This window comes from Salvia splendens, chromosome 7 (genome assembly GCF_004379255.2).
Source record: "Salvia splendens isolate huo1 chromosome 7, SspV2, whole genome shotgun sequence".
NCBI classification, from domain to species: Eukaryota; Viridiplantae; Streptophyta; class Magnoliopsida; order Lamiales; family Lamiaceae; genus Salvia; species Salvia splendens.
In genome coordinates, this window is record NC_056038.1 from 19,612,874 (window position 1) to 19,639,405 (window position 26,532).

The 26,532-nt window shown below is 34.7% G+C and overlaps 1 protein-coding gene across 1 annotated transcript; it reads left to right on the forward strand.

The window, feature by feature from the left end:
• Window positions 1-956: 956 nt before the first annotated feature.
• LOC121810539 lies at window positions 957-26,235 on the forward strand. The gene is made up of 23 exons (XM_042211301.1): window positions 957-977; window positions 1,037-1,279; window positions 2,947-3,225; window positions 3,370-3,495; window positions 4,643-4,738; window positions 5,151-5,291; window positions 6,493-6,583; window positions 6,680-6,730; window positions 7,153-7,220; window positions 7,453-7,776; window positions 10,188-11,060; window positions 11,179-11,260; window positions 15,576-15,721; window positions 15,934-16,061; window positions 16,226-16,302; window positions 16,741-16,836; window positions 17,661-17,763; window positions 17,889-17,980; window positions 18,069-18,130; window positions 18,295-18,334; window positions 18,548-18,578; window positions 25,725-25,853; window positions 25,937-26,235. The coding sequence occupies exons 1-7, from the start codon at window positions 957-959 to the stop codon at window positions 6,574-6,576; spliced, it is 990 nt and encodes a 329-aa protein (XP_042067235.1). The 3' UTR covers window positions 6,577-6,583; window positions 6,680-6,730; window positions 7,153-7,220; window positions 7,453-7,776; window positions 10,188-11,060; window positions 11,179-11,260; window positions 15,576-15,721; window positions 15,934-16,061; window positions 16,226-16,302; window positions 16,741-16,836; window positions 17,661-17,763; window positions 17,889-17,980; window positions 18,069-18,130; window positions 18,295-18,334; window positions 18,548-18,578; window positions 25,725-25,853; window positions 25,937-26,235.
• Window positions 26,236-26,532: the final 297 nt, after the last annotated feature.

Consider the following 26,532-nt stretch of genomic DNA (forward strand, 5'->3'; position numbering starts at 1 on the left):
ATTATATCAACCACTAGATCTCCTAATCTAATGGTTAAAAATTAGTCTTAATTTTGGATTGATAATTAGTTAGCAATTGATCACATTCTCCTGCTTCATATACTGATAAAATTTAACTAAAAATCTATTATTGCATCTTCTTAAGATGCTAATTGATTCACCATGATCCTATTATATTAATCTGATTTTTTTTTCGTGTAAAAGTCATTGTATTCTAATTTGTAAAAGTTAACTTGACATATAGAAATTACTAATACAATGTTTATCATTGATATGCTGGATTTTTTTTAACTTATAAGAGAATATTTTTTCTTTGAGGTGCTTCTTTTATGGTAGTATTAGTATATGGAGTATTTATACATTACAATAACACTTAATTTTTAATAATTACACCTATTCCATGCTATAAAACTAAGTACGTATTACTACTATTATATCTTAAATATTACTATTATAAAAGAAGTATTGTATAAAGAAGTACTCCATCCGTTCCACGGTAGTTGAGTTATTTCATTTTCTGCACTCGTTTTGAGAAAATAATAATAAAAAGTTAAAGTGGAGAAAATAATAAAGTAAGAGAGAGTATAATGTAGAGAAAAGTCTTATCTACATTATGCTTTCTCTTACTTTACTATTTTTCTACTTTAACTATTTATAATCATTTTTCTAAAATGAGTGTAGAAAAAGAAATGACTCAACTACCGCGGAACGGGGGGGAGTATTCAACATAAAAATTAAAAAAATTATTTTTATAATATATTTTATAAATATATCAAAAAAACAAATCAGTTTTAAATAATTAGTGATAAAAATAAAAAAAACCAACTTTTGTAAAAAATGATACGTGTACTGTACGGAGTATGAAAGAGGTCGTGCTGTATTGTGGGCCATGGGGTTGGAATGCAATTTGTATTAATATTTGCCTAAACTATAATAAAAGGGAAAATGGGTTGAAAATGAAGATAACTTGTATGTCTGTATTTTACTCCATTTCCTCTGCGTTTAATGCACAGCATATTGTGCTGTGTTTTTATAGAAGAGGATTCGTTCCCTTCAACACATCCATCAAGGAATTAATCCCAGCCCAAATAAATTACCCTTTCTATCTAAAATTCTTTTTCGATTTGAATTCCCCCAAATTAGAATTCCCGTTAGAAAAAAAGCATCACTCCCATTAACCGCCTCACTGTCTAGTCTCGATTTCTCCGGCTGCGACGACGCCTCCGATTCCGGCTGCTCATCGTGGCTCCAGGCGCCGCCGACGTCGAAGCAATCTCCGGTAACTTTTTTCTCGCTGAATTTGCTTTTAGTTGTATGTTTATTTTAGTTTTGTGGAAATGGAGTTTGACATGGGTTTGCGAAACTGGTTTAGTTCCTAGCGGCGCGTTACTGAGTGGTAGTGTTGGGGGGCGAAGTTGTAGTTTGTGATAATGCGTGCAAATTAAGCAACAAAAAATGGGTGTAGGTGATTAGGTGTAGGTATTGTCCTTTTCCCTTGTTTATCTGTATTTTCCCGCTATTTTGTGTTCCTTTTTGGAATTTCACTGTCTTTGTTGCATGTCAGTGTTTATTTAAATCGACGAGGCGGGATACACGTCACCGTAGACCTCCTCACGGACTCACCGTCTGATTTCGGTGCCACCGATTCTCTCCGAGCGGCTCTCCAGAATCCACCAAGCAGTCGTTGCAGCGGTGGACTGCTGTGGACTTCTCGGCCTAACTAAGTTGTTTCCATTAATTTTCCTGTTTATAAATTTTATCTTCTTGTTTGGCTAGATATGTTAGGGAGTTAGATCTGGGTCATGATATATGGGCTCTCATCTTGATTTGTGAAGCTATTAAACTTATTGTGATGTCCAAACATTCTTGGGTTGAAAGAGAAGGTCATCGCTTGTTTATTTGTAGATTGGTGTTATTCCTTTGAGCATTTCTCTTAGAATTTGGTCTCAGCCATTTTGCAAGCTAGGCCCACTGACTGACTCTATTTCTCTCTCGATTTTGATGGTGAAACAGTTGTGTGATGCTGGAACTGTAGTTTGTTGGGAACTCTGCAGAGGTTAAATCTTCAATTTCTTGGCTGCTTGTATTAGGGATGTACTCGTAGAAATTAATAGGGTTGTTCTAAAAGTTGCTGTTTATGTTACTGATATTGTTATTGGTATTTATACTTCGGAATGCACATATTTGCTATGTGGAATTCTTCTCTTGCATTCCATGTTTCATCTTACCTCTCGGGTGCCCAAAATTGAACAGGTTATCGGAAGTCAAACTGTATTATCTATCATCGTATCAAGCAGACAACACTGGTCTAATTTTTGTTAGTTTTCAAAAGCCCTATATTACACTTATAATTGGATTTGTGTGCTGATTGATGCAAGATGGCAAACATACACGGATTGAAAGAATTTTTTATTTTGACTTGGTTACTTTACTAGCGACATGTATTCTCTTATAGTGGTTTTTTCCACTGCATCATGTAATAGTATCTTTGTTTTCACTTTCCTTCTTTTTGCTTTAGGAAACTATTGTAATATGGAGGTTTAAAAGTATCTTAACAAGTTTTTTTCTAGTTATCCTGACAACCTTTCTGCTTAATTTCCTCTAGTTTTAGGTATGTGCAGTTGCTAATGTTTTTGCATAAACCACAACTTCCTAAGCTCGTAAACTCACCAATAAAATGCACTACTTAATGTTGTGTAGGTATTTTAGTTCCACCTCTCCAGTGCCCTTTTGGTCTTTAACCTTTAATAACTATGATTCACTGCTCCTTATCTTCACATTGATCCTAGCTCTTTCTTAATTTATATTTGTTGTTTATTGTACTTGAAAATTATTGACATTCTCAACTTTTGGCAGCATACTTGTTACGTGTGTCATGATATGGTTATATTTGTATACATCCTTTGTATCCCCCTTAATTCATATATCATCATATGTTTTCTTCAGATATTGCTTGATGATGTGAAGATATCAGAACAACTGATTGACCTGGTCTTCTATCTGCTAGTTCTACTTGGTCCATACAGACATGTCAGTATTCATTTCCTTGAAATTTTAGATCTTTACTCTGTTGTTTGTAGATATGTACTTACTACTTCGGATCCCGGAATCTCACACCATACCCAATGGTATGGTTCTTCTTCATTCGGCTCTGATAGCTTGTATTGTAAAATTGTTTCTCCACACTACCAAGAGGTTGCTCAAGCATTGACTGCATATTACAAGGTAGCAATCCAGGATTTGGTGAAAACTAAGAACATTATATTACTTGTTTAATGGTATAAATCTTCCTACTCCATCATCTTGATTGTTGTTATTTCAAAGTGTTATCAAGTAATGTTGTGGCTGAGTAAGTGGAGTTGGTGGCAGGTGGATATATTCATAGAGGCAGAATTTGCTGCTGTTTGTGTAGATGTCAAGTTTCTGCAGACCAACGATTCATTTGGAAGTGCTTTCCCTACTACTGAAGAGACCTTGAGTCACCTCTGCCAGAGTGTGATTCTTCTCTTCAATTTCTACAGTCCTTGTGTCAGCAAAAGTTGTTCCCGGAATGCATTGTGAATAACAAGATTTTATCCTTTCATCTGATTAGAGTTTTCACTGCCTGAAAGCATTGACATTTCTTTAAAATGTCAAATGTGGTGAATACATGTTTCTGCTCCAGGGAACTTTAGCTGGAATTTCTATTTTGCATACATGTTTCTGCTCCAGGGACTTCATTTATTTCTGTCCAAGTGAGATAGTAAGAGATTCCATAATCAGCTTGATTTGCTTATGTGGCTGCAGCTTTATCTGATGCATGTTGATGTATGTCCTAGGATTTGTTTGTTACATTTGAGCTTGGGTGAAAAAGTTGATGTTTGATACGTGGGAATGTAATTCCTTGTCTCCCAATAGTATAGCACATTTGGTCGATGTGGTTTAAGTGGATAAAGGGTATTATTGAGTGTCCCACTATGTTGTGAAAAAATATGATTTTTTGATAAATGTGTCATTGGAAGTTTGAAATATAAACTAGAGTGTGTTCATGAACCAAAATGGAAAGTGCTAAATTTTAGGGGACACCAGACATAGTAATTGTGCTGTAGTACTGGGGGACGGATAAAGTAATTGTTACACTAGAGAATGATTATACAATGTTGGGCAGTCAATTATTTTTAAGCTAGATTAGTACTGTGAATTAGCATATTACAAGTTCTATTAATAGCATTTATAACTTTATCCCACTAGAGAACTAAAATCTCACACTTCTGAATTCTTTCTTCATTCCTGTTTACTTTCTCTTTTCCTTTTCCCCTTTTGTTTCTTTATTATTTATTTTCTTCCTTGTGACATGTTTATTAATTCAGGAGTAGTGTGGCAATGTAGTCGTTCTTATTCTGGTTTAGGCCGTCATGAACTTAAAATTATTGGGCTTAGACAATATTTCCTCATACATGGCTGCTATCTCTCACCTAAAATCTAAAGCTTTATCTATTGTGAGTGCACTTTCCAATTAAGATTAGTGGATTTATGCCTTTGAATAATACAACTGCTGCTGGTAAAGTTAGCACACCTTAAAATTTTTATGTGCTTGTGTTTGGTGTGGTTGTGTAAACCTGCCCTTATTTCTTTGAAGTAAATGTATTTTTTTCTACTGCAGCTGTTGCACCTTTGTGAAGCTGAAAGTGTATCCTACCTGGAAGAGGTGGCCAGCAAAACATCAACTCAGGATGTGGCAAAGTCTGTTGGACTCAAGGTATTGGTTTCTAAAGTGAAAGCATCATGCAGTTTTGGTCATAACTCTCAGAGAGATACATGTGTCATTGCATTTATAATAGAAAAAGAATTCCCAGACCCTTTAGATCTGTTGTTACAATAACATTGAACAACCAGCAACTTTTGTACTTTGAAAATGAAACTAAAATTATCTTAAATGTGCTGCAGAAATTTTACACACGAGAAAACCCAAATCTGACATTTCAAATTTTTTTCTTGTTTGTAGTATTGCCCAGTCGCAGTTCGGTCTATAACAAATGTTTATAGTATTTCCTATACAATAAGCATTGCAATGTCTGCACTTTGAGAAGATTTTGCCTTCTATACATATGCAGTTGTCAATTTGTCATTTTGTCTTACTTGGTGGTATCATGGGCATTTGTTTTGTATAGGTTCTTGCTTTGCTAAAAAAAATGTTTAATGCTCCCTCTGAGGCAAGCTACCCGAAGGGGCAACTAGAACTTAATGCAATGCGCTTGGCAGATGTCTTGTCAGATGATTCAAATTTTCTGTCCTTCATCATGATAAACTTTGTAAGCTTTCCATCAGTACAACTAATTTTAAAATTTTAGAGTGCTATGGATTCCATGCCATGGTTTCTTTGCTATTCATGATTGAAGGTCGAAAAGACTCAAAGCATGACATCTGAGTTTCTTAGAAAATGTCTTTGCCTATTTGAACACACCAATGATGTGCTTGAAGAGATATTTTGATCAAATTGTTGGTTTTAACAAATGGATGTTAATTTTATGAAAGTAACTTTTAAATGAAAAGGTGAGAGTTTGAGCACCTGCAATAACCTAGACTTGTCGATCACCTCCGAGCTTATCTTAGCTTAAAATGGTAGTACTATGTCATCTGTGGACAATTTTATTTGTATTTTGCATGTCATTTGCAAGTATAGTGTGCCTGTGGATCTAGTGGCAAATTATGAACTCAAACCTAACCAACTAATCTTGTGAAATGGAATAATGAGGGCTTCCCAAACTGTTGTTGCTATGTTCACAAGTCACTTAGCACATACAATGAATTTGCAAGTTTACCAGTATAAATATTTTTGTCATTTTAATCATCTAATCGAAAAACTTCCACGAACTGTTCAAGTGACATCATTTCCTCATTTGGTTTTTGTCACTGCAATCAGATACAGATGATTAGTAAGAAGAGTTTCAGCTATTTGTCAATGTATGATGGTTGATTATTTATTTTGTTTGACGTTTCATGTCTCAAGTATAATGAAAATAGGTATGACATACCATACACATCAATTCTTTTAATTTATCAATTGTTATAATCTTTTCTCATGGAAATTTTGCATTTTTTTTCTGACACAAAAAATGCGTTCCTTTAGAGGGAAGCTTTAGCTGCAATCTTTCTTTTCCCTCATGAAGAGTTTGTATCTGGCTAGTGCTCGTCTGACCTTGTAGTTTCTAAAGAGGATGCACTATTAGACTATGAATTATATACATCACCACGATAATTCATATTTCACCAAATCAGTCAGTTACAACTATTGCATTGTCTGAAACTCCCTAAGTCATCAATGTATGTAGACACATTAAATTTGAATTTACCGCTTGAAGTGTACCTCGTTCCTCTTATGCTCATCAGAGAACGTCTTTGTTGATTAAAGTGATTGCAAACCTTCATTGCTTTGTCCCGATGCATGCCAGGGTAAATGATTTAGTAATTTTTGTATTATTTAGCTACTAATAACTTTTGTTTCAATCCCAGATGAGAAGGATCTGTCAACAAGCTCGTTCGGTTCTTATGGAAGGACTATCAGAAACTGTCAGATGGATTCTTCTCTGCTTCTAATGACAAAGTATCCACAATTAGCAAGAACTTATGTATTCCTGCTTCTAATACACTATTGCATGTAGTAGTACATATCTATATTCTAATACACCATTGCATGTAGGTTCACTATTAAGTCATGATTTTTGAATGAAGATGATGTACAACTGCTGAGGTAATTTCAATGTATGCTTTCCTTCCATGCTGATATCGGGCATTAATTATTTGTTTGTCCTATCTTTCTTAGTTTGCAATTTAGGTAATGAAACATTCTATCACATGGTCATTATGCTGCTTCATATAGTTGCACTTTTTTTTTATTTAATAAACCTGCTTCACTCAACACATTTATTCGTTATGTGCATTTTTTAGATAGGTAATCTTCTTAGTGGGTTATTTATAAGTCATTTTGTGTCCCGGATCGTTCGTGATGCATCTGAAGATCATTTAGTCCATGTAAAACCTCTCATGCTTAACCTATGGTTATCATTCATCTTTTTCCATAAAATGTTAATTGCATCTGTTTTGTTTTTGGGGTCTTAATAGAAATGACACATATATATTTTTATCACTAACCATTTTTTATATTACCTTTAGGACTAGCTTCTTATATTGGACTCTCGGCCCAGATGAAAAAAAGAGTAGCCCAATGCTACAATTTTTCCGTAAGAGATCATCTCATGTATCTTTTCTTGTTATGTTGTAATTACCTTTTCTAGTGATGTAAGACAAAACTTACACTTGATAAAAGAAAACAAAAGATATTTTTATGATATAAAACGTTTCATTCCTTTCGCTTAAGATTTGAAAATCATGTAAATAAAAACCACGTTTAAATAACACTTAATTTGCTCAGGGTCTTACATGATATGCAAATGATTTTACACTGTTTTGTAGGGAATAAGCTTCCTAAAAAATGAGTTTTAATGCAGAAAAGGAAGGTAGGAAGGTAAGACTATCTTGTAAAGATGACAGGAAAGATGGCACTATATATTTAAAGAAAACAATGTAATTGATCAATCAAAATTGAATGTCTCAAAGTTTCGAAGATGATCTAAATTGACAGAGTAATTTTTTTTTGTTCTGCTAAAGATATAATGGTAGAGGTTGGTTTTCAGCATTGTGGTATGTCAGCAAGTAGTTTTACAAGCAAGTAGTTTTCCCATACGTATTCGAGGATTCTGGTAACTCTACATCAAATCCTAGTCTTTGAGGATTCTGGTTAGTTTACTTCTCATCTTATTCGGGTGTTATTCAAACTTGTATATACTCAACTTGTGATGTTTCCTACTTATACATAAGAGCCTAGCTGCTATTTATTCTCATCTGTGGCTGAAATGTTAATTTTATAGAGAATTTAAATGTTATTTTCTCTTTGTAACTGACATGTTATTATTGAGAGTAAATTTCCGAAAGGTTGCCTGTCATGGTTCTTTAATATGTGCATCTCCCTATTTGTTAATGAATTCAGACGCATCACCAATAGATAAACAAGGGATATTAGCTTCATAAATATCCGAAAGTGCCCTAGTACTATACTGCTTTGTGTGTGCATGCAAGATTTTCTCTATATTGATTGTAACTAACACACTTTTTATGGGTTATTAGTGTAGACTTCGTTTCCCTCAAGGGTTGGTCTGCAAACTTGTTGTTGCTTACTAACTTCTGGAGAGCTAGGTTTCCCGTGCTTCTGATAAAGTGACAATAGTGTTCTTTGGTGTCCGATTTCTTGAGCTAAGGAGAAAGAACTATTCCGATTTTGAAAAATTAATTGAAAAAGCCATATGGTCGATCGACTGAATGAGAGCTTTACGAGTTGCAATCTTGTTGATATTGGTGCATAATAATGATTTGGGCAATAGGACTAAAAGCCTCATATCCAAATTATCACATGCCTAACCCTGCATATACCCCTAGTGAGCCAGTTTGAGCCCCCAAAGCCTAATTTCTTTGTTAAAAATATTGAAGTCACTATATTAGCCTATCTATTATATCCATTCATTGGCCTGTATTTTCTACCTCAGTCACTAAAATTAAAGTGCTAGCACATTCTTGGGAGGGTATTTATGGTGGCAAGAAAAAGATGGAAGTCCTGGAACATTCATTTGGTGATATTCATTTTTCCTGAGATGTGTAAAAAAAGCCAAGGCTAAAAAAAAAAAGTAAAATGGCAGCCTTTCATGTGTAAAAAAAGCCAAGGCTCGAAAAAATAATAATAAGAAGGCAGCCTTTCATGTTTAAAAAAAGCCAAGGCTCGAAAAAAAAAGAAAAAGGCAGCCTTTCATGTGTAAAAAAAGCCAAGGCTCGAAAAAATAAAAATAAGAAGGCAGCCTTTCATGTTTAAAAAAATCCAAGGCTCGAAAAAAAAAGAAAAAGGCAGCCTTTCATGTGTAAAAAAAAGGCAAGGCAGGAAAAAAGTAAAAATAAAAAGGCAGCCTTTCATGTGTAAAAAAAGCCAATGCTAGGAAAAAAAATATTGAGCGAAAATTAGAAATGGTTAAAGAACGCTCAAAAGAATAAGATGAATTGGTTTAGATGGTAGAAAATCTCGAGTTTGGGGTGTGAGCTATCAAAATTTTGTACGCATTGAGTGAGATGTGAAGGATGTTTTGATGGATGTGCTAGCATTTTAATAATGGTGGTAACCTACTTAACCATATATGATCACACCTTTACCAAAAGCCCCATTACATCCAAATGAATAAGACCTTTTCATTTATGCATCATATTGACTTGTGAGCAATGAATTTTGTTTGAGTTTGGGAGAAAGATCTAATGTGCTTAAAATAAAGAATAGCCGGAAGAACTTCTCTTTAGGAATTAGCGACGATGGTTTGAGACTCCCAAGACATAACTCGAACTTAGATTGAAGCATTGGGATGCCTAGCTCTTAGGGAATTAGTTCGTGTACAGTTGTTGTTCTAAAGTCTTACCCGCGAGAGAATTCGGGGTCAACCTAATTTCTCTAATGATTTGTGCGATTTGGCCTGACTTGAAGTAGAGGATTACTAATGTCTTGTGAGTGTGCTTAATTGTCTAACTTGCTTGAGGGTGAGCTTTATAATTTATCTGTTACACATATTATATTTTTGTGAGTTATACTGTGCATGACGTGTTTCTACTTTTTCTAATCCACTTTTTGGCTACCTTGCAGCTTTATAATTAACACATACATAATATTCTATTTTTCTGTGTCATATGCCGTGTACAAATATGTGCTTTAGTTGTGTTTCTTTGATATATAAACCCCATTGATTGTCAAATCTGGCATCTTAATATATCTGTTAAATGTATGTCCATGATTATGTTGTTTCTGGTATCAAATGGTCATTATAGAATTATGCAAATATCTGCAAAGGTAAAAGCGATTTATATGCTAGAGCATTTGTTACTGTCCTCAATCTTGGCAAAGGTAAATGTGGTATTCATAGTATTTTCTAAGATAATTTGGAGTTTTATGTTGTACTTGTCTGTATGTTGGTATGTCCTACTTAGAATATGTTCCGGTATTATATGAATTATCTGCGGTGTATAGTCTCTGATATTCTATTCTATTACCTATGATGTTTGTCTAATCTGTTGTTTTGTTATTCTCTTTTAGTATCTGACTCTTCCGTCCATGTTTGGAACAGGCTTCAGCATCAGAAGCTCAGGACTAGATATCTTTTTATTATAAATAACTTGTCCACTGCAAATGTTGAGGCTAAAGCTAAAGAGTTTATTGAAATTTTGAATTTTATACTATCCGTCCATGTTTGGAACAGGCTCCAGCATCAGAAGCTCAGGACTAGATATCTGGTTTGCGTTGTATATAGTTATGGAGAGGGAGAGATTTAGCTTGACACTACATTCCTTACCTTAAATAGTTCTCTGGATGCAATTTACCTTTGGAGTTACTCTTTGTGTTTGGCATTTTGAAATATTTTGAAATAAAATTGAAACATTTGAACAGAGATATTGTGCAAGCCATTTATGTAAACTGCAAGGTTTGATTTTTCTACTTACTTTATTCATTTTGGAAAGCCGGTTTTTATTCTTGGTATTTGTACTATGTCTAGGTTCTGTTTTAAACAGAACTTGTAAAATCTAGTGTGGAAGAACTATCACTGCTGAAAATTTAGGAAGCTGGCTTGGGAAGATTACTATTGGAAAAAATCAAGTTCTAAGGGAACGAGTGATAGATTCTTCTTTTCGTCTGTTTTGTTTTTGAGTTTACTTCATAAACTTGGAGTTGGGTTGTCTGAAATCCTCATGTTGCAATAAATATTATTATCTCATCTTCTTGATTCAAATTTTTTTCTGACACATGGAAGTATATTATTTGTTGAATGCTTTTAAGGGGCTCAGGATGCCTGTTAGTCCTTTTACCTCAAAGGTACGATCCATGGTTTATTTTTTATGTACTTGCGAGTCCAAGTTTATTTCAACTCAAAATGTGTTTGTTTTAGATTTTCAAAGCCTGTTCAAACAGCATTGCATACGGGCCTCCTCACCCTTGGGCAGTGGTAATCTCAAATTTAAGATTGAAGTAATTCTGTATAAACATATCTGGTTAATCTTTGTTTTGGGTTCCAAATCATAAATTTTGGACAATTTTCTTTGTTGATATCTCTTTGGTTTCAGGTTCTGTTTAAGCATTTAAGTGTTGACCTCAAGGATGTCACACCCTCTTCTCTTCTAAAGGATGTAGTTTGACAATTTGAAGGTAATCTTGATTTTTTAAATAAGGATGTTTGATCTTCACAACCACCAAGAATGCATGAGGTGAAATGTGGAATTATTTCGACACTAAACTAAATTGAGATACCCCTTGATGTTGCTGCCTCTTCCCCATCCTGGCAGCCACTCTCATATAAAGTGCAGCTTGTTGCATCTACTGTGGCAGGGTGACTGCAAAAATTATATAGGCCCATGTAGGAAAATCTAATTAATTATTTGACTTACATATTGGGGAAGTTTCCTTCATTACTTTATTTTGCCAACAATTTTCGTGCAGTAAATAATTAATTACAATGTATGGACTCTAGCCTACTCCGATTTCTGTATATTTTATCTGTTGACTTGATTACTTGATTAGCCTACTCTAACCTAACTATGTTAGTTATAATGTTTTCCTGTTCTAAAATATTCAGCTTGCCTAATGTTTATCCTTTGTGAATGCTTCTGCTTCAGGATCAGTCATTAAGCATCAACTTGTTACTCACCTTATGCTGGGCATTGCTTTACGAGCTATTTCAGTTGCTCATACTGAACCTGATGTTGGCCATAGTTCCAATACTAATCACCGACCCGGTCTTATTCAATCTTCTGCTCCACAGATTGAGGTATTAATGTTATCTTCCTGTTAAGTTGTTGAACCTGTATATGAGGAACAGAGGACTGTTTCCTTGAAAACATGACAAATGTTAAATTGCTATCTGGATGTCATCATCCAAAATCATCTTCCCTCATGCCTATGTGTGGTTTCTGGTTTCTCATGTCTATGTAGTTGTGGATAATACTTCTATTCCAAGTGATTTGCGTGAACTCATGATCACTGTAATTGTGTCCTTTTGTTTTCAGATTGCAGGCCCACCATTTTCTCTGATCGGACCCGGCAGCGTATTGTCTGGATTAGCAATTCCCTCTTTGAGATCCCACTACAGCAGAGACCACCAAGTTCTCTAGATGAGAGTGGACTCCTAATTTCATGAAACCAACACAATACACCTACCCTTCCCTAGGCAAGTAATAGGGTCTTTGTCTACTTTGATGTAGTTCACTCGATACTTTTTCTATTTTTACATTGTTTTGACTGTATTTTTGAGAGCTAATCTACTCAAACCCACAATGCAGTGACGCAGTGGCGCTATGCTGTCAATACAATCTGCCTCGTGGGTTTTCCACGGTCTTCTAGATCAACCTCAGCAAGAAAATTATCACTTTTAGCTGTGTTACTTTCTCTCATGGTGTGTTTGTTGGTTACATTAACATTGGGACTGGTGTTACAGCTGAGAGAAGAGAAACTTCCATAGAGGTGATTGGATGTAGCTGTCTTATATTTTTTTGGTCTCTGTTTACGCTTTATCTTGATCCTTTTGGTTTTCACATGCTTTTACTCTGAGGATTTTCTTCCTTGTTATGGACTCCTTACTTAAATGACTTGTAATTTTGATCAGTTCCTCTGGTAACCTATGTGCTAACTGATAGCACTCTCAATCATATATATAAAAATGGTTGTATTCTCGAATCAATTTCCGTTTCTTGAATTGTCAATCATTACCTATGTTCAACTAGATACTTGTACCATAATGTCCAGGATTATGTGGTTTCTGTATATTTTATCTGTTGACTTGATTTGTTTGGTCAAGTTCCTCAACAATTTAATTTGACTTAACATCTCTTATATGTCAATTATGTAGTTTTATACATTAGTCTACTTCTTTTAGTTTGTTATCTTTATTGGTCCGCTTGATGATTATGTTTGATACAACAAATTATGGGTTCCTGATTGAACAAACATGAGCACAGATGAATAGTGTTGTAAAATACACTTCAACCTAAAATATTCAGCTTGCCTAATGTTTATCCTTTGTGGATGCTTCTGCTTCAGGATCAGGCATTAAGCATCAACTTGCTACTCACCTTACGCTGGGCATTGCTTTAGGAGCTGTTTTAGATGCTTTGAGGAAGCCTGAAGATTCAAAAGTTTGTTCCTTCCTAGGTTATCAGTTAATGTTATTATTGAGAATTTCAGTCTGACCATGGCTTTATGACATTCATATGTTTTTCTTTGGGACTGAGGCATTGGAGCAGTTTGTGGACTGTCTCATTGGGTGGTTACAGTACTGCGATCTTGTCATGCACTTTGTAGTATTTATAGAGAGGGCACTTCATAAGATTTCAGCTGCTCATACTGAACCTGATTTAGAGGGAACCTTTAGCTGCAATCTTTCTATTCCCTCATGGAGAGTTTGTATCTGGCTGGTGCTCGTCTGACCCTCTAGTTTCTGAAGAGGATGCACCATTAGACTATGTATTATATGCATCGCCTAGATAATTCTTATTACAACTATTGCATTGTCTGAAACACCCTAAGTCATCAATGTATATAGACACATTAAATTTGAATTTACCCCTTGCAGTGTACCTCGATCCTCTTATGCTCATCAGAGAACTTCGTTGTTGAATAAACTGATTGCAAACCTTCATTGCTTTGTTCCTGATGTATGCCAGGGTAAATGATTTAGTAATTTTCGTTTTTAATCAGGGTATGCCGCTTGCTACTACTATTTAGTAACTAATTACATTTGTTTCAATCCCAGATGAGAAGGATCTGTCAACAAATTCATTCGGTTCATATAGAAGGACTATCAGAAACTGTCAGATGGATTCTTTTCTCTACTTCAGAGCTGACAGAATATCCACAATTAGCAAGAACTTATGTATGCCTGCTTCTAACTCTTCCCTTGGTTAATCAAGTAGTAGTACATACCTATATTCTAATACTTTATTGTATGTTGGTTCACTATTAAGTTATGCGGAGTCTTTAGTGTCAGGATTTTTGAATGAAGATGATGTACAACTGTTGAGATAATAAGAATGTATGCCCTCCTTTCATGCTGAAATCGGGCATTAATTATTTTTTTTTCCTATCTTTCTTGGTTTGCAATTTAGGTAATGAAACAATCTAGCACATAGTCACTATGCAGCTTCTTGTAGTTGCACTTTTTTTCTTTAATAAACCTGCTTCACTCACCACATTTATTCATTATGTGCATTTTGTAGATAGGCAATCTTTTTTGTAGGTTATTTATAAGTCAGTTTGTGTCCCGGATCGTTCGTGCTGCATCTGAAAAACAATTAGTCCATGTAAAACCTCTCATGCTTAACCTATGGATATCATTCACACCTTTTTCCATAAAATGTTAAATGCATCTGTTTTTGGGGCTTAGTAGAAATGATATTTACCTTAGCACATATATATTTTATCACTAACCATTTTTTATATTACCTTTAGGACTAGCTTCCTTTATTGGACTCTAAGCCCAGATGAAAAAAAGAGTAGCCCAACGCTACATTTTTTCTGTAAGAGATCATCTCATGTATCATTTCTTGTGATGTTGTAATTACCTATTCTAGTGATGTAAGACAAAACTTATACTTGATAAAAGAAAACGAAGGATTTTTTTATGATATAAAACGTTTACTTCCTTTTACTTAAGATTTGAAAATCATGTAAATAAAAAACCACGTTTAAATAACACTTAATTTGTTCAGGGTCTTACATGATATGCAAATGATTTTACACTGTTTTGTAGGGAATAAGCGTCCTAAAAAGGAGTTTTAATGCAGAAAAGGAAGGTACGAAGGTAAGATTATCTTGTAAAGATGATAGGAAAGATGGCAGTATATATTTAAAGAAAACAATATAATCGATCAATCAAAATTGAATGTCGGAACTATTTCGACACTAAACTAAATTGAGATACCCCTTGATGTTGCTGCCTCTTCCCCATCTTGGAAACCACTCTCATCATATAAGGTGTAGCTTGTTGCATCTACAGTGGCAGGGTGTCTGCAAAAATTATATAGGCCCATGTAGGAAAATCTAATTAATAATTTGAATTACATATTGGGGAAGTTTCCTTCATTACTTTATTTTGCAAACAATTTTCGTGCACTAAATAATTTAATTACAATGTATGGACTCTAGCCTCTCTGATTTCTGTATATTTTATCTGTTGACTTGATTTGTTTGGTCAAGTTCCTCAACACTGTAATTTGACTTAACATCTCTTATATGTCAATTAGGTAGTTTTATACATAGTCTACTGTGTTTGTGTTTGTTATCTTTATTGGTCCGTTTGATGATATGCTTGATACAACAAATTCTGGGTTACTGATTGAACATGAGCACAGATAAATAGTGTTGTAAAGTACTCTTCAACCTAACTATGTTAGTTGTAATGTTTTCCTGTTCTAAAATATTCAGCTTGCCTAATGTTTATCCTTTGTGAATGCTTCTGCTTCAGGATTAGTCATTAAGCATCAACTTGTTACTCACCTTACGTTGGGCATTGCTTTACGAGCTATTTCAGTTGCTCATACTGAACCTGATGTTGGCCATAGTTCCAATACTAATCACCGACCCAGTCTTATTCAATCTTCTGCTCCACAGATTGAGGTATTAATGTTATCTTCCTGTTAAGTAGTTGAACCTGCATATGTGAATTAGCTTATTACAAGTTCTATTAATAGCACTTATATCCCACTAGTTAACTAAAATCTCACACTTCTTCATTCCTTCTTCATTCCTGATTACTTTCTCTTTTTTTCCTTTTCCCCTTTTGTTTCTTTATTATTTGTTTCTTCCCTGTGACCTGTTTATTAATTCAGGAGTTGTGTGGCAGTGGAGGAGTTCTTATTCTGGTCCGGCCGTCATGAACTTAAAGTTATCAGGCTCAAACAATATTTCCTCATACATGGATGCTATCTCCCACCTAATATCTAAAGCTTTATCTATTGTGAGTGCACTTTCCAGTTAAGATAAGTGGATATATGTCTTTGAATATTTCAACTGCTGGTGAAGTTAGCACACCATAAAAATTTTATGTGCTTGTGTGAACAGCCCCTTATTTCTTAAAGTAAATCTGATTTTTTCCGTTGTTGCTTTTGCACTTTTGTGAAGCTGAAAGTGTATCCTACCTGGATGAGGTGGCTAGCAACACAGCAACTCAAGATATAGCAAAGTTTGTTGGACTCGAGGTATTCTAAAATCAAAGCATCATGCAGTTTCTGTTATAAATTTGATAGATATACATGTTTCATTGCATTTATAATAGAAAAAGTTGTTACAATTACATTGAAAAACCAACAAGTTTTGTACACTGAAAATGAAACTAAAATAATCTTAAATGTGCTGCAGAAATTTTACACATCGAGAAAACTCAAATATGACACATTTCAAACTTTTTCTTGTGATTTTTAACCGCCTATTATAATCCTAGTTTGTAGTATTACTCAGTCAGAAACGGTCTATTAAAAATGTTTATAGTATTTCCTATACAATAAGCATTGCAATATCGGCCTCCAATACATATGCAGTTGTCAATTTGTCATTTTGTCTTACTTGGTGGTATCATGGGCATTTGTTTTGTATAGGTTCTTGCATTGCTAAAACAATGTTTAATGCTACCTCTGCAGCAAGCTGCCCGAAGGGGCAACTGGAACTTAATGCAATGCGCTTGGCAGATGTCTTCTCAGATGATTCAAATTTTCGGTCATTCATCGATAAACTTTGTAAGCTTTCCATCAGTACAACTAATTTTAAAATTTTAGAGTGCTATGGATTCCGTGCCATGGTTTCTTTGCTATTCATGATTGAAGGTCGAAAAGACTCGAACATGACATCTGAGTTTCTTAGAAAAAGTCTTTGCCTATTTGAACACACCAATGATGTGCTTGAAGATATTTTTTGATCAAATTGCTGGTTTTAACAAATGGATATTAATTTTATGAAAGTAACTTTTTAATGAAAAGGTGAGAGTTTGAGTACCTGCAATACCTTAGACTTGACGATCGCCTCCGAGCTTATCTTAGCTTAAATGGTAGTATTATGTTGTCTGTCGACAATCTTATTTGTATTTTGCATGTCATTTCCAAGTATAGTGTGCATGTGGATCTAGTAGCAAAGTTCTGAACTCAAACCTAACCAACTAATTTTTTGAATATGCTGGTATCTTGTGAAATGGAATAATGAGGGCTTCCCAAACTGTTGTTGCTATGTTCACAAGTCACTTGGCACATACAATGAGTTTGTAAGTTACCAGTATAAATATTTTTGTCATTTTAATCATCTAATTGGAAATTACCACGAATTGTTCAAGTGACTTCATTTCCTCGTTTGGTTTTTGTCACTGCAAACAAATACAAATGATTAGTAAGAAGAGTTTCAGCTTGTCAATGTATGATGGTTAAATATTTATATTGTTTGACGTTTCATGTCTAAAGAGTAAACGGACATTTGTATGCCATACCATACACATCAATTCTTTTAATTTATCATCTTTTCTCATGGAAATTTTGCATTTTTTTTCTTACCCAAAAAATGCGTACCTTTACAGGGAACCCTTAGCTGCAATCTTTCTATTCCCTCGTGGAGAGTTTGTATCTGGCCGGTGCTCATCTGACCTTCTAGTTTCTGAAGAGGATGCACCATTAGACTATGTATTATATACATCACCTCGATAATTCTTATTTCTCCAAATCAGTTAGTTACAACTATTGCATTAAACACCCTAAGTCATCATCAATGTATATAGACACATTTTATTTGAATTAACCCCTTGCAGTGTACCTCGTTTCTCTTGTGCTCATCAAAGAACGTCTTTGTTGATTAAAGTGATTGCAAACCTTCATTTCTTTGTTCGTGATGTATGCCACGGTAAATGATTTAGTAATTTCTGTTTTTAGTAAGGGTATGCCGCTTGCTACTATTATATAGCAACTAATTACATTTGTTTCAATCTCAGATGAGAAGGATCTGTCAACAAGTTCATTTGGTTAATACAAAAGGACTATCAGAAACTGTCAGGTGGATTCTTTTCTCTACTTCAGAGCTGACAAAGTATCCACAATTAGCCAGAACTTATGTATACCTGCTTCTAACTCTTCCCTTTGGTTAATCAAGTAGTAGTACATATCTATATTCTAATACACTATTGCTGTAGGTTTACTTAAGTCGTGCTATGTCTTTAGTTGCAGGAGTTTTGAATGAAGATGATGTATAACTGTTGAGGTAATTTGAATTTATGCCTTCCTTCCATGCAAAAACTAGGCATTAGTTATTTGTCCATGTCCTATCGTTCTTAGTTTGCAATTTAGGTAATGAAACATTCTAGCTCATTGTCACTATGCTGCTTCTTACACTTTTTTTTTCTTTAACAAATCTGCTTCACTCACCACATTTATTGATCATATTTGTTGTCTTAAAGTTTGTTTCTTCTTGCAGGAGCTTGGGAAGGAGTGGACAGAACAACTAGGTTCCTATATTGGACTCTCAAACCAAATGAAATGCGTGTATTTGGTGTATAGTATGTGGATCTGTTTATAGTGTTTATAATATATGTATAATGTGTGTAGTGCATGTGTTTTCTTAGCATGCAGTGTGTGTTGTGTTTTTGCATGTGTATGTGTATGTGTATGTGTATGTGTATGTGTATGTGTGTGTGTGTGTGTATTTTCTGGATACTATGTGTAGTCTATATGCTTGGAAATTTTTATTTCTTATAGTGTGTTTAGTGGGAGCAATGATGTATGTAGTGTATGAAGTATGTATATTTTGTGTGTAGTGTAGTGTATGTGCAATGCGTGAAGTATGTATATTTTGTCTATAGTGTGTGTAAGAGTGTTAATTTTTTTAATAGTGTGTAGTATGTTTATTTTATGTATGTGTGCAGTGTATATTGTCTCTATTTTGTGCACAATGTGTGTATTAAATGCTAGAATGTAATGCGCATAGTGTATAATTTTATTTTGAATATATAATGTGCATTGTGTATTGTGTATTGTGTATTGTGTATTGTGTATTGTGTATTGTGTATTGTGTATTGTGTGTATTGTGTATAATATATGTATTATGTGTAATGTATGTAGTGTATATAGTGTGTGTGTCTGCTGTTTGTGTATTTCGTGTGTAGTGTGTAACTTGTAATTTGTAGTGTGTGTATTGTATGTAGTGTTTGTGTTTTGTGTACGGCGTATGAACTGTGATTTTGTGTTTGTGGATGAAGTATGTGTGTTCTTTGTTAGTTTTAATAGTATGTGCAATGTGTATGTGTTTGCAGTGTGTATTTTGTTTATAGTGTGTGCAATGTGTGAAGTGTATGTTCTTTGTGTATAGTGTGTGAAGCGCAATGTCTGTATTTTGTGAATATTGTATGCAATGCAAATATTTTGTGTATAGTGTGTGCAAAATATATATATTTTGTGTATTGTGTGCAATGTAAATGTTTTGTATACAGTGCGCGCAAAACATATGTATTTTGTGTAGTGTACGCAGTATGTAGTGCGTGAAGAATGTGTATTATATGTATCTTGTGTATGTGTGTAATGTGTGTATTTTGTGTATAGTGAGTATTATGTTTATGGCGTGTGTAATTTGTGTTGGTATAATGTGTATTTTGTTTTTGTATAGTATATAGTGTGTATAGTGTGTGCTTTGTATGTATATTTTGTGTATGTATTTGTGTATCTTGTGCATAGTGTGTAGTATGTGCAGCGCGTGTATACTAGGTGTAGTGTGTGTAGCGCAATGTTTGTATTTTGGGTATATTGTGTGCAATGTATGATGTATGTATTTGTGTATATCGTGTAGTGTGTATTTTGTGAATAGTATGTGTAGTGCATATTGCGTGTATTTTGTGTAGTGTGTAGTGTTGTCTTATTTCGTATATAGCGTGCAACGTGTTTATATGTAGTGTGTAGCGTTGTCTTATTTCGTATATAGTGTGCAACGTGTTTATATGTGTTTGAAGTTCATGTATTTTGTGCGTAGTGTGTGTAATATGTGTATTTTTTGTGTAGCGTACTTTGTATTTTAATTGTGTGGTGTATGGTGTATTTTTGTTTTAGTAGCATGTATATTTGTATATAGTGTGTAGTGCATTGTATGTGTTTTGTGTATAGTGTGCACAGTGTGAAATTTGTGTTGGGTGTGTAGTGTGTGTTGGGTGTGTTTGAATTGCATTGTGTATTGTGTTTATTTTGCGTGTATTTTGTTTATAGTGTTGTATAATATATCTTTTTTGTGCGTAGTATACTTTGTATTTTGTTTTAGTAGTGTGTGTATTTTATATGTAGTGTGTGTAGTGCATTTTCTATATTTTGTGGATTGTGCTTGTATGTCTGAAGTGTGTGTTGGTTGTATTTTGTGTGCATATTATGTGCAATATATGTAATCTGTATGTGTTTTCGAGGCATGTAGTTGTTTATATGAGTGCGCAGTGCGTTAATTTTGTACTATCTTCGTTCCACAGTAATAGATGCATTTCATTTTGAGCACTCGTTTTAAAAAAATAATAATAAATAGTTAAAGTAGAGAAATAGTAAAGTAAAATAGAGAATAGGGTAGATACTCTTCTCTATATTATTCTCTATCTTACTTTACTCATTCTCTACTTGAATAATTTTTTATCATTTTTTAAAAATGAGTGCTCAAAATGAAATGCATCTATTCCTATGGAACAGAAGGAATATATGTTTTATGTAGTGTGTGTATTGTGCGTAGTAGCATATTGTGTGTTTTGTTTGTGTAGTCTATTGTGTACCGTGTATTTACTGTGTGTGTTTGTGTATAGTATGTGGTGTGTATTGTGCATAGTGTGTGTAGCATATTGTGTATTTTGTTTGTGTTGTGTATTGTGTATTGTGTATTGTGTATTGTGTACCGTGTATTTACTGTATTTGTGTATAGTATGTGGTGTGTCTAGTGTGTGCATTTTATGTATATGTCGGTATATTTTTTGTACGTGAATGTGCAGTGCGTGTATCTTTTATATATTGTGTGTATTTTGTTTTTGTGTGTGTAATGTGCGTAGATGTATGTGCAGTTGCATTGCATGCATTTTGAGTATATGTAGTGTGTATTTTGTATATAATGTGTGCAGTACATTTTCTCTATTTTGTGTATGCAATATGTAGTGTGTATTTTGTATATAATGTGTGTAGTACATTTTCTCTATTTTGTGTATGCAATGTTTATAGTGTGTATTTTGTGATTCTTTGTGAAATGTGTGTATTATGTGTTAGGATACTAAGTGTAGTGTATGTAGTGTTTTGTGAAATGTGTGTATTTTGTGTTAGTATACTAAGTGTAGTGTGTATAGTATGTGTAGTGTTTGTTTTGTATGTTTGTGTGTAAATTGTGTGTATTTGTGTAGTGTAGGTAGTGTGTATTGTGTATGTAGTGGGTATTGTGTATATAGTGGGTGTATAGTGCAGAGTATGTATTGTGTATAGTGTGTACAATGCGTGTATTTTGTGTGTATTTATTTACGTGTGTAATATGTGTAGTATGTATTTTGTAACACAACATAAGTGTGTATTTAGTGTAGAGTGTATCAACTATGTGTATTTTATATTTCTGTGTGTATGAAGTATGTAGTGTATGGGTTTATGTAGTGTGGAGTGTGAGTGTGAGTGTGAGTGTTGTGTGTTTAGCACAATGTCTGTGTGCGCAATGTGTGTATGTGTATTTGTAGTGTATGTATTTTGTCTTACATTGTAGTGTATGTATTTTGTCTTACATTGAGCATGTATTGTGTAGTGTGTACAATGCGTGTATTTTGTGTGTATTTATTTAGGTGTGTAATATGTGTAGTATGTATTTTGTAACACAACATAAGTGTGTATTAAGTGTAGAGTCTATCAACTATGTGTATTTTATATTTCTGTGTGTATGAAGTGTGTAGTGTATGGGTTTATGTAGTGTGGAGTGTGAGTGTGAGTGTGAGTGTTGTGTGTTTAGCACAATGTCTGTGTGTGCAATGTGTGTACGTGTATTTGTAGTGTATGTATTTTGTCTTACATTGTGTTTATTTTAAGTATGCGTGTGAGTTTGTATTTAGTGTATAGTGTATGAATTGTGTATATTGTATGAACCGTGTCTATATTGTGCTTTTGTGTGAAGTGAGTGTATTTTGTATTAGTATTTCTAGTTTGTGCAATGTGTGTATTTGCAGTGCGTGTATTTTGTTTTTGTATGTTTTTGAATATGTAGTGTGTGTATCTTGTGTATAGTCTATGAATTGTGCGTAAATGTGTGATTATTTGTAGTGTGTGGAATCTGTCTATATGTGGTTGTAGTGCATGTAATTTTTGTATGTTTGTAGTGTGTATAATGTGAGTATTGTGTGTTAGCGCGTGTTTAGCACAATTTTAGTAGTGTGCAGTGTGAGTATTGTATGTATTTAGCACATCTGTATTTTGAATATAGTTTGTATTGTGTCCAATGTATATAGTGTATGTATTTTGTAACATGGTGTGTGTATTTTACGTATGCGTGTGAGTGTGTATTTAGTGTATAGTGTATGAATTATGTATATTTTGTGTATAGTATACGAACGGTGTATTTTGTATGAATTGAGTGTATTTTGTATTAGTATTTGTAGTGTGTGTATGTGTGTATGTGTATTTGTACTGCATGTATTTTGTTTTTGTGTGTGCTTTTGAATTTGTAGCGTGTGTTTTGTGTATAGTCTATGAAATTTGTGTATGTATGTGATTATTGTGTGTTTAGCACAATGTTTGTATTTTGAATATAGTTTGTAATGTGTACAATGTATGTATTTTGTCACACGGTGTGTGTATTAAGTGTATAGTGTACTAACTGTGTGTATTTTGTGCTTATGTGTGAAGTGAGTGTACTTTGTATAAGTATTTGTAGTTTTTGCAATGTGTGTATTTGTAGTTCATGTATTTTGTTTTTGTGTGTAAATGTGTGATTATTTGTAGTGTGTGCAATCTGTTTGTGTTTGTAGTGCATGTATTTTTTGTATGTTTGTAGTGTGTAGTGTGTAGTGTATGTGCTTTACGCAGTCTGCTTTGTGAGTATTGTGTAGTATATGTGTTTTACGTAATGTGTGTAGTGTATATGTTTCATAAAATATTAGAGTTCATAATTTAATTTATTACATCATAAAAATAAAATGAAATTTGATATATAATATATAAATAATAATTGAGTTTGTTGTTTTGATTTTAAAATTTTATAATTTATATTTTAATTTTTTACTTTTTAAATTTGTAATTTCTAAAATTTTAAATTTTTGTAATATTACAGTTGAACTCTATAGAAATAGAATCTCATCAAAATTTATAATATAGTGACATTAACATAACCTCCAAATGAAACTTTGTTTTGCTACATATATAATATTAGAAAAATATTCAAAACCACAAAATAGTACCAAAATATATTAATCGATTATGGTTTATGTAATATTTTTTATAGATATTTTAATGTAATTTAGTTAGACATTTCGAACATGCAGCATTTATTTATTGGGAGCACTATGATGCCACCATATATAGAGTAACACCTACCACCAATATAGTCCACTAGATCTGGAAATCCAATGCTCATGATTAAATCCCGCACACAGAGTAAATGTTGCTATCTAATGGATTAGAAATTGTTGTCGGGGCTAATTTAGTCATTTTGAAAATTTTAAAGTTGAATCAAATTTGGAACACCCCAAAATTTTGGGGGGTTAATTCTTGCGTATCAATTTGAGAAAATAGCAGGACTCCCACCCAACTCCACCATTAATCTGCATCGACTCTTATCTCTCCCCAATCCTCCTCTTCTCTAAAAACCCTAAATCTTTCTCGACTCTTTCTCTCTCCCCTCAATCCTCCTTCACACGTCACACACTTCACACACTACACACGTCACACACACTACACACGTCACACACGTCACACACTGTACACATTTCACACACTAAACATATTTCACACACTACACACACTTCACACATTTCACACACTTCAACATTTCACACATTTCAATCATTTGATTTTTGAATATTTTTTTCTGCTTTTAGATTTTCTTGATCCGAACCGAAACGCATTGGATAATTGAAATTTTCAAAAAGTTTAAACTGAACTAACAAAAAACCTAAAAAATTGAACCAAATTTGAAATTTCAGTTTGTGAATAGTGTGTGTGCAGTGTGTGTATTTTATGTATAGTGTGTGTACTTTGTGTAAAATGTGTTTAGTGTGTGTGTTTTGTATGTAATGTGTGTAGTATGTATATTTTGTGTTTAGTGCATGTAGTATGTTTATTTTATGTATATCGTGTGTGTAGAGTGTGCAATGTGTGAAATGTTTTTTTGTATAGTGCGTGAACAATGTGTATTTTGTTTATAGTGTACGTAGTGTGTGTAGTGTGTGTATTTTGAGCTGAGCATGAGTGTATTTTTTTGTAAAATGCGTGTAGTGTGTGGAATTTTTGTATTTTATAAATAATGTGTGTAGTCTGCGTGTAGTGTGTATTTTTTATGTGCAGTGTATGTATTTTGTGTAGTGTGTTCCGCGTGTGTATGGTGTGTTCCGCGTGTGTATGGTGTGTATAGTGTGTTTGTAATGTGTGTAGTGTGTGTATTTTGTGTATAGCGTGTGTATAGTGTGCAGTGTGTGAAGTGTGTAGTTTGTGTAAAGTGTGTGTGAGTGCGTATTTTGTGCAAAGTGTGTGTGAGTGCGTATTTTGTGTATAGGGAGGCGTCGGCCTTCCTCGTTTTTCCCCAATTCAAAATCGGACTCAAATCTTACCGGCCCCCGGCCTCGCTCCTGATTCGCGAGCGTCAAATGACCTTTCTCCGAGACCTCTCTCTCTCGGTAGTCGGTGCCTCCGTCGTCGTCTCTCCATCGTTGACCCTATGCTTTCGGAGGAGCAGGAACGCCGCACCGCTGTCGCTCGTCGAGTCCGCGCTCCCTCCGGCTGCCCTCGGCAAGAGACGTCCCTCACCCATGCTAAGTCTCCTCGTTCTAGTTCTTAAATTTCATTCTATTGAAGTTTGTATGGGATCTAGTAGCATTAGAAATTCTAATTTGAGTAAAGTTTGTGGTTTCTGATCAAGTGATGGTATATGATAGCTCTGTTAATGTGTGTATGATAAGCTCTTACTTCCTATGTTATATCTGAGCTAAACGAGCAGGGGTGTGTGGAGGTTTCACTACTTCATCTTACTCTATCATTCTGTCCCATTATGAATGATGACGGCTCTAAATTCTTACTTGATGATATGGTGTTCAAACTGAGTTCCAAATGGAGTGGGGTTTACCTTCGCTGCTTGATGAACGAGGCTATTCCTAATCTCCGATCACGGAGAGCTCCACTCCCTCTCTATGCGTGGCTGGAGGTTTGGGGTGTGTGGCGGGGGAAAAGTTGTTGCATATGGAGGGGGATTTTATAGGCTCTCTTGTGTACCTAGAGTTTGTTAGCACTCTTGACAGAGATGTACTCTGAATCCCTGACTCCTTCCTAACAGATTCTAGTTGTTTATGGGGTGTGCACCCGTGAATTGAATGTGGCTGCTCCCTCCTCACTCGGCAGCCTACTGCGGGATCTCACTCCCTCCCCCTTTTCCAACCCCCCTACTGACTTCGGGTACGGTTTTGCAGGTTGACTGAAACTGACATGGTTGGCTGGAGTGCAGGTGTTGCTGCAGCCTCTCCTCCCTCGCTGGACGCACGGCAGCCTTGGCCGCAGAGTGCAGTCCGCTGCAGGGTGGTCTGCCATCTCATAGAAAGGTAGTACTACCCTTTCCCCTTTAGTCGTAAGTTGCTGCTCCATTTCCCTGCTTTCCTTGGCTTACTTGTTTTGTGTTTTGCAGGGAAGAGACTATCCATCGCCGGTGATTAGCACGTTGCCTCGGCCCATCGTCCGTCGGCAGTCGAGGCAGCAACCGGTGCTAAATGTGCCGAAGCTAGTTCTCTCTTCTTTCTCGTATTGTAATACAGTAGCTCTACGTGTAAACTTTCTTCAACATGTAATAGTTAGTTGGGGTGTGTTTCGTTTTTCCTTTATTTCTATCATTCTCATTGTAATTCAATACATAGCTTAAGACTTTCATATATTGTATTTCGTTCGTTTAAGAAATACACACATACTCTTCCGCTCCGTTTGAGCTTATCTTCTTTCTTTAAATTTCTAGTTTTGGTATTCCTCACAATTCGCATCGCGTTTCTCAAGAGTCTAAGAATCGTACTCATTAATTAATCGAAAAGATGAAATTGTTCTTTTTCCCCACTTTATTTCAAAGTCTCAAAAATAAAGGTCGCGGCTATTACATTAATTCTGGCAATTACCATGATCTCCTTAATTCTTGCTGATTTGGCTACTGATTATAATTCGCCACATGTCGTGGTCCACGTGTGTAGACCTTCCAAGGAAGATTGGCATCGCATATCCTCTTCATCCACCCATGTT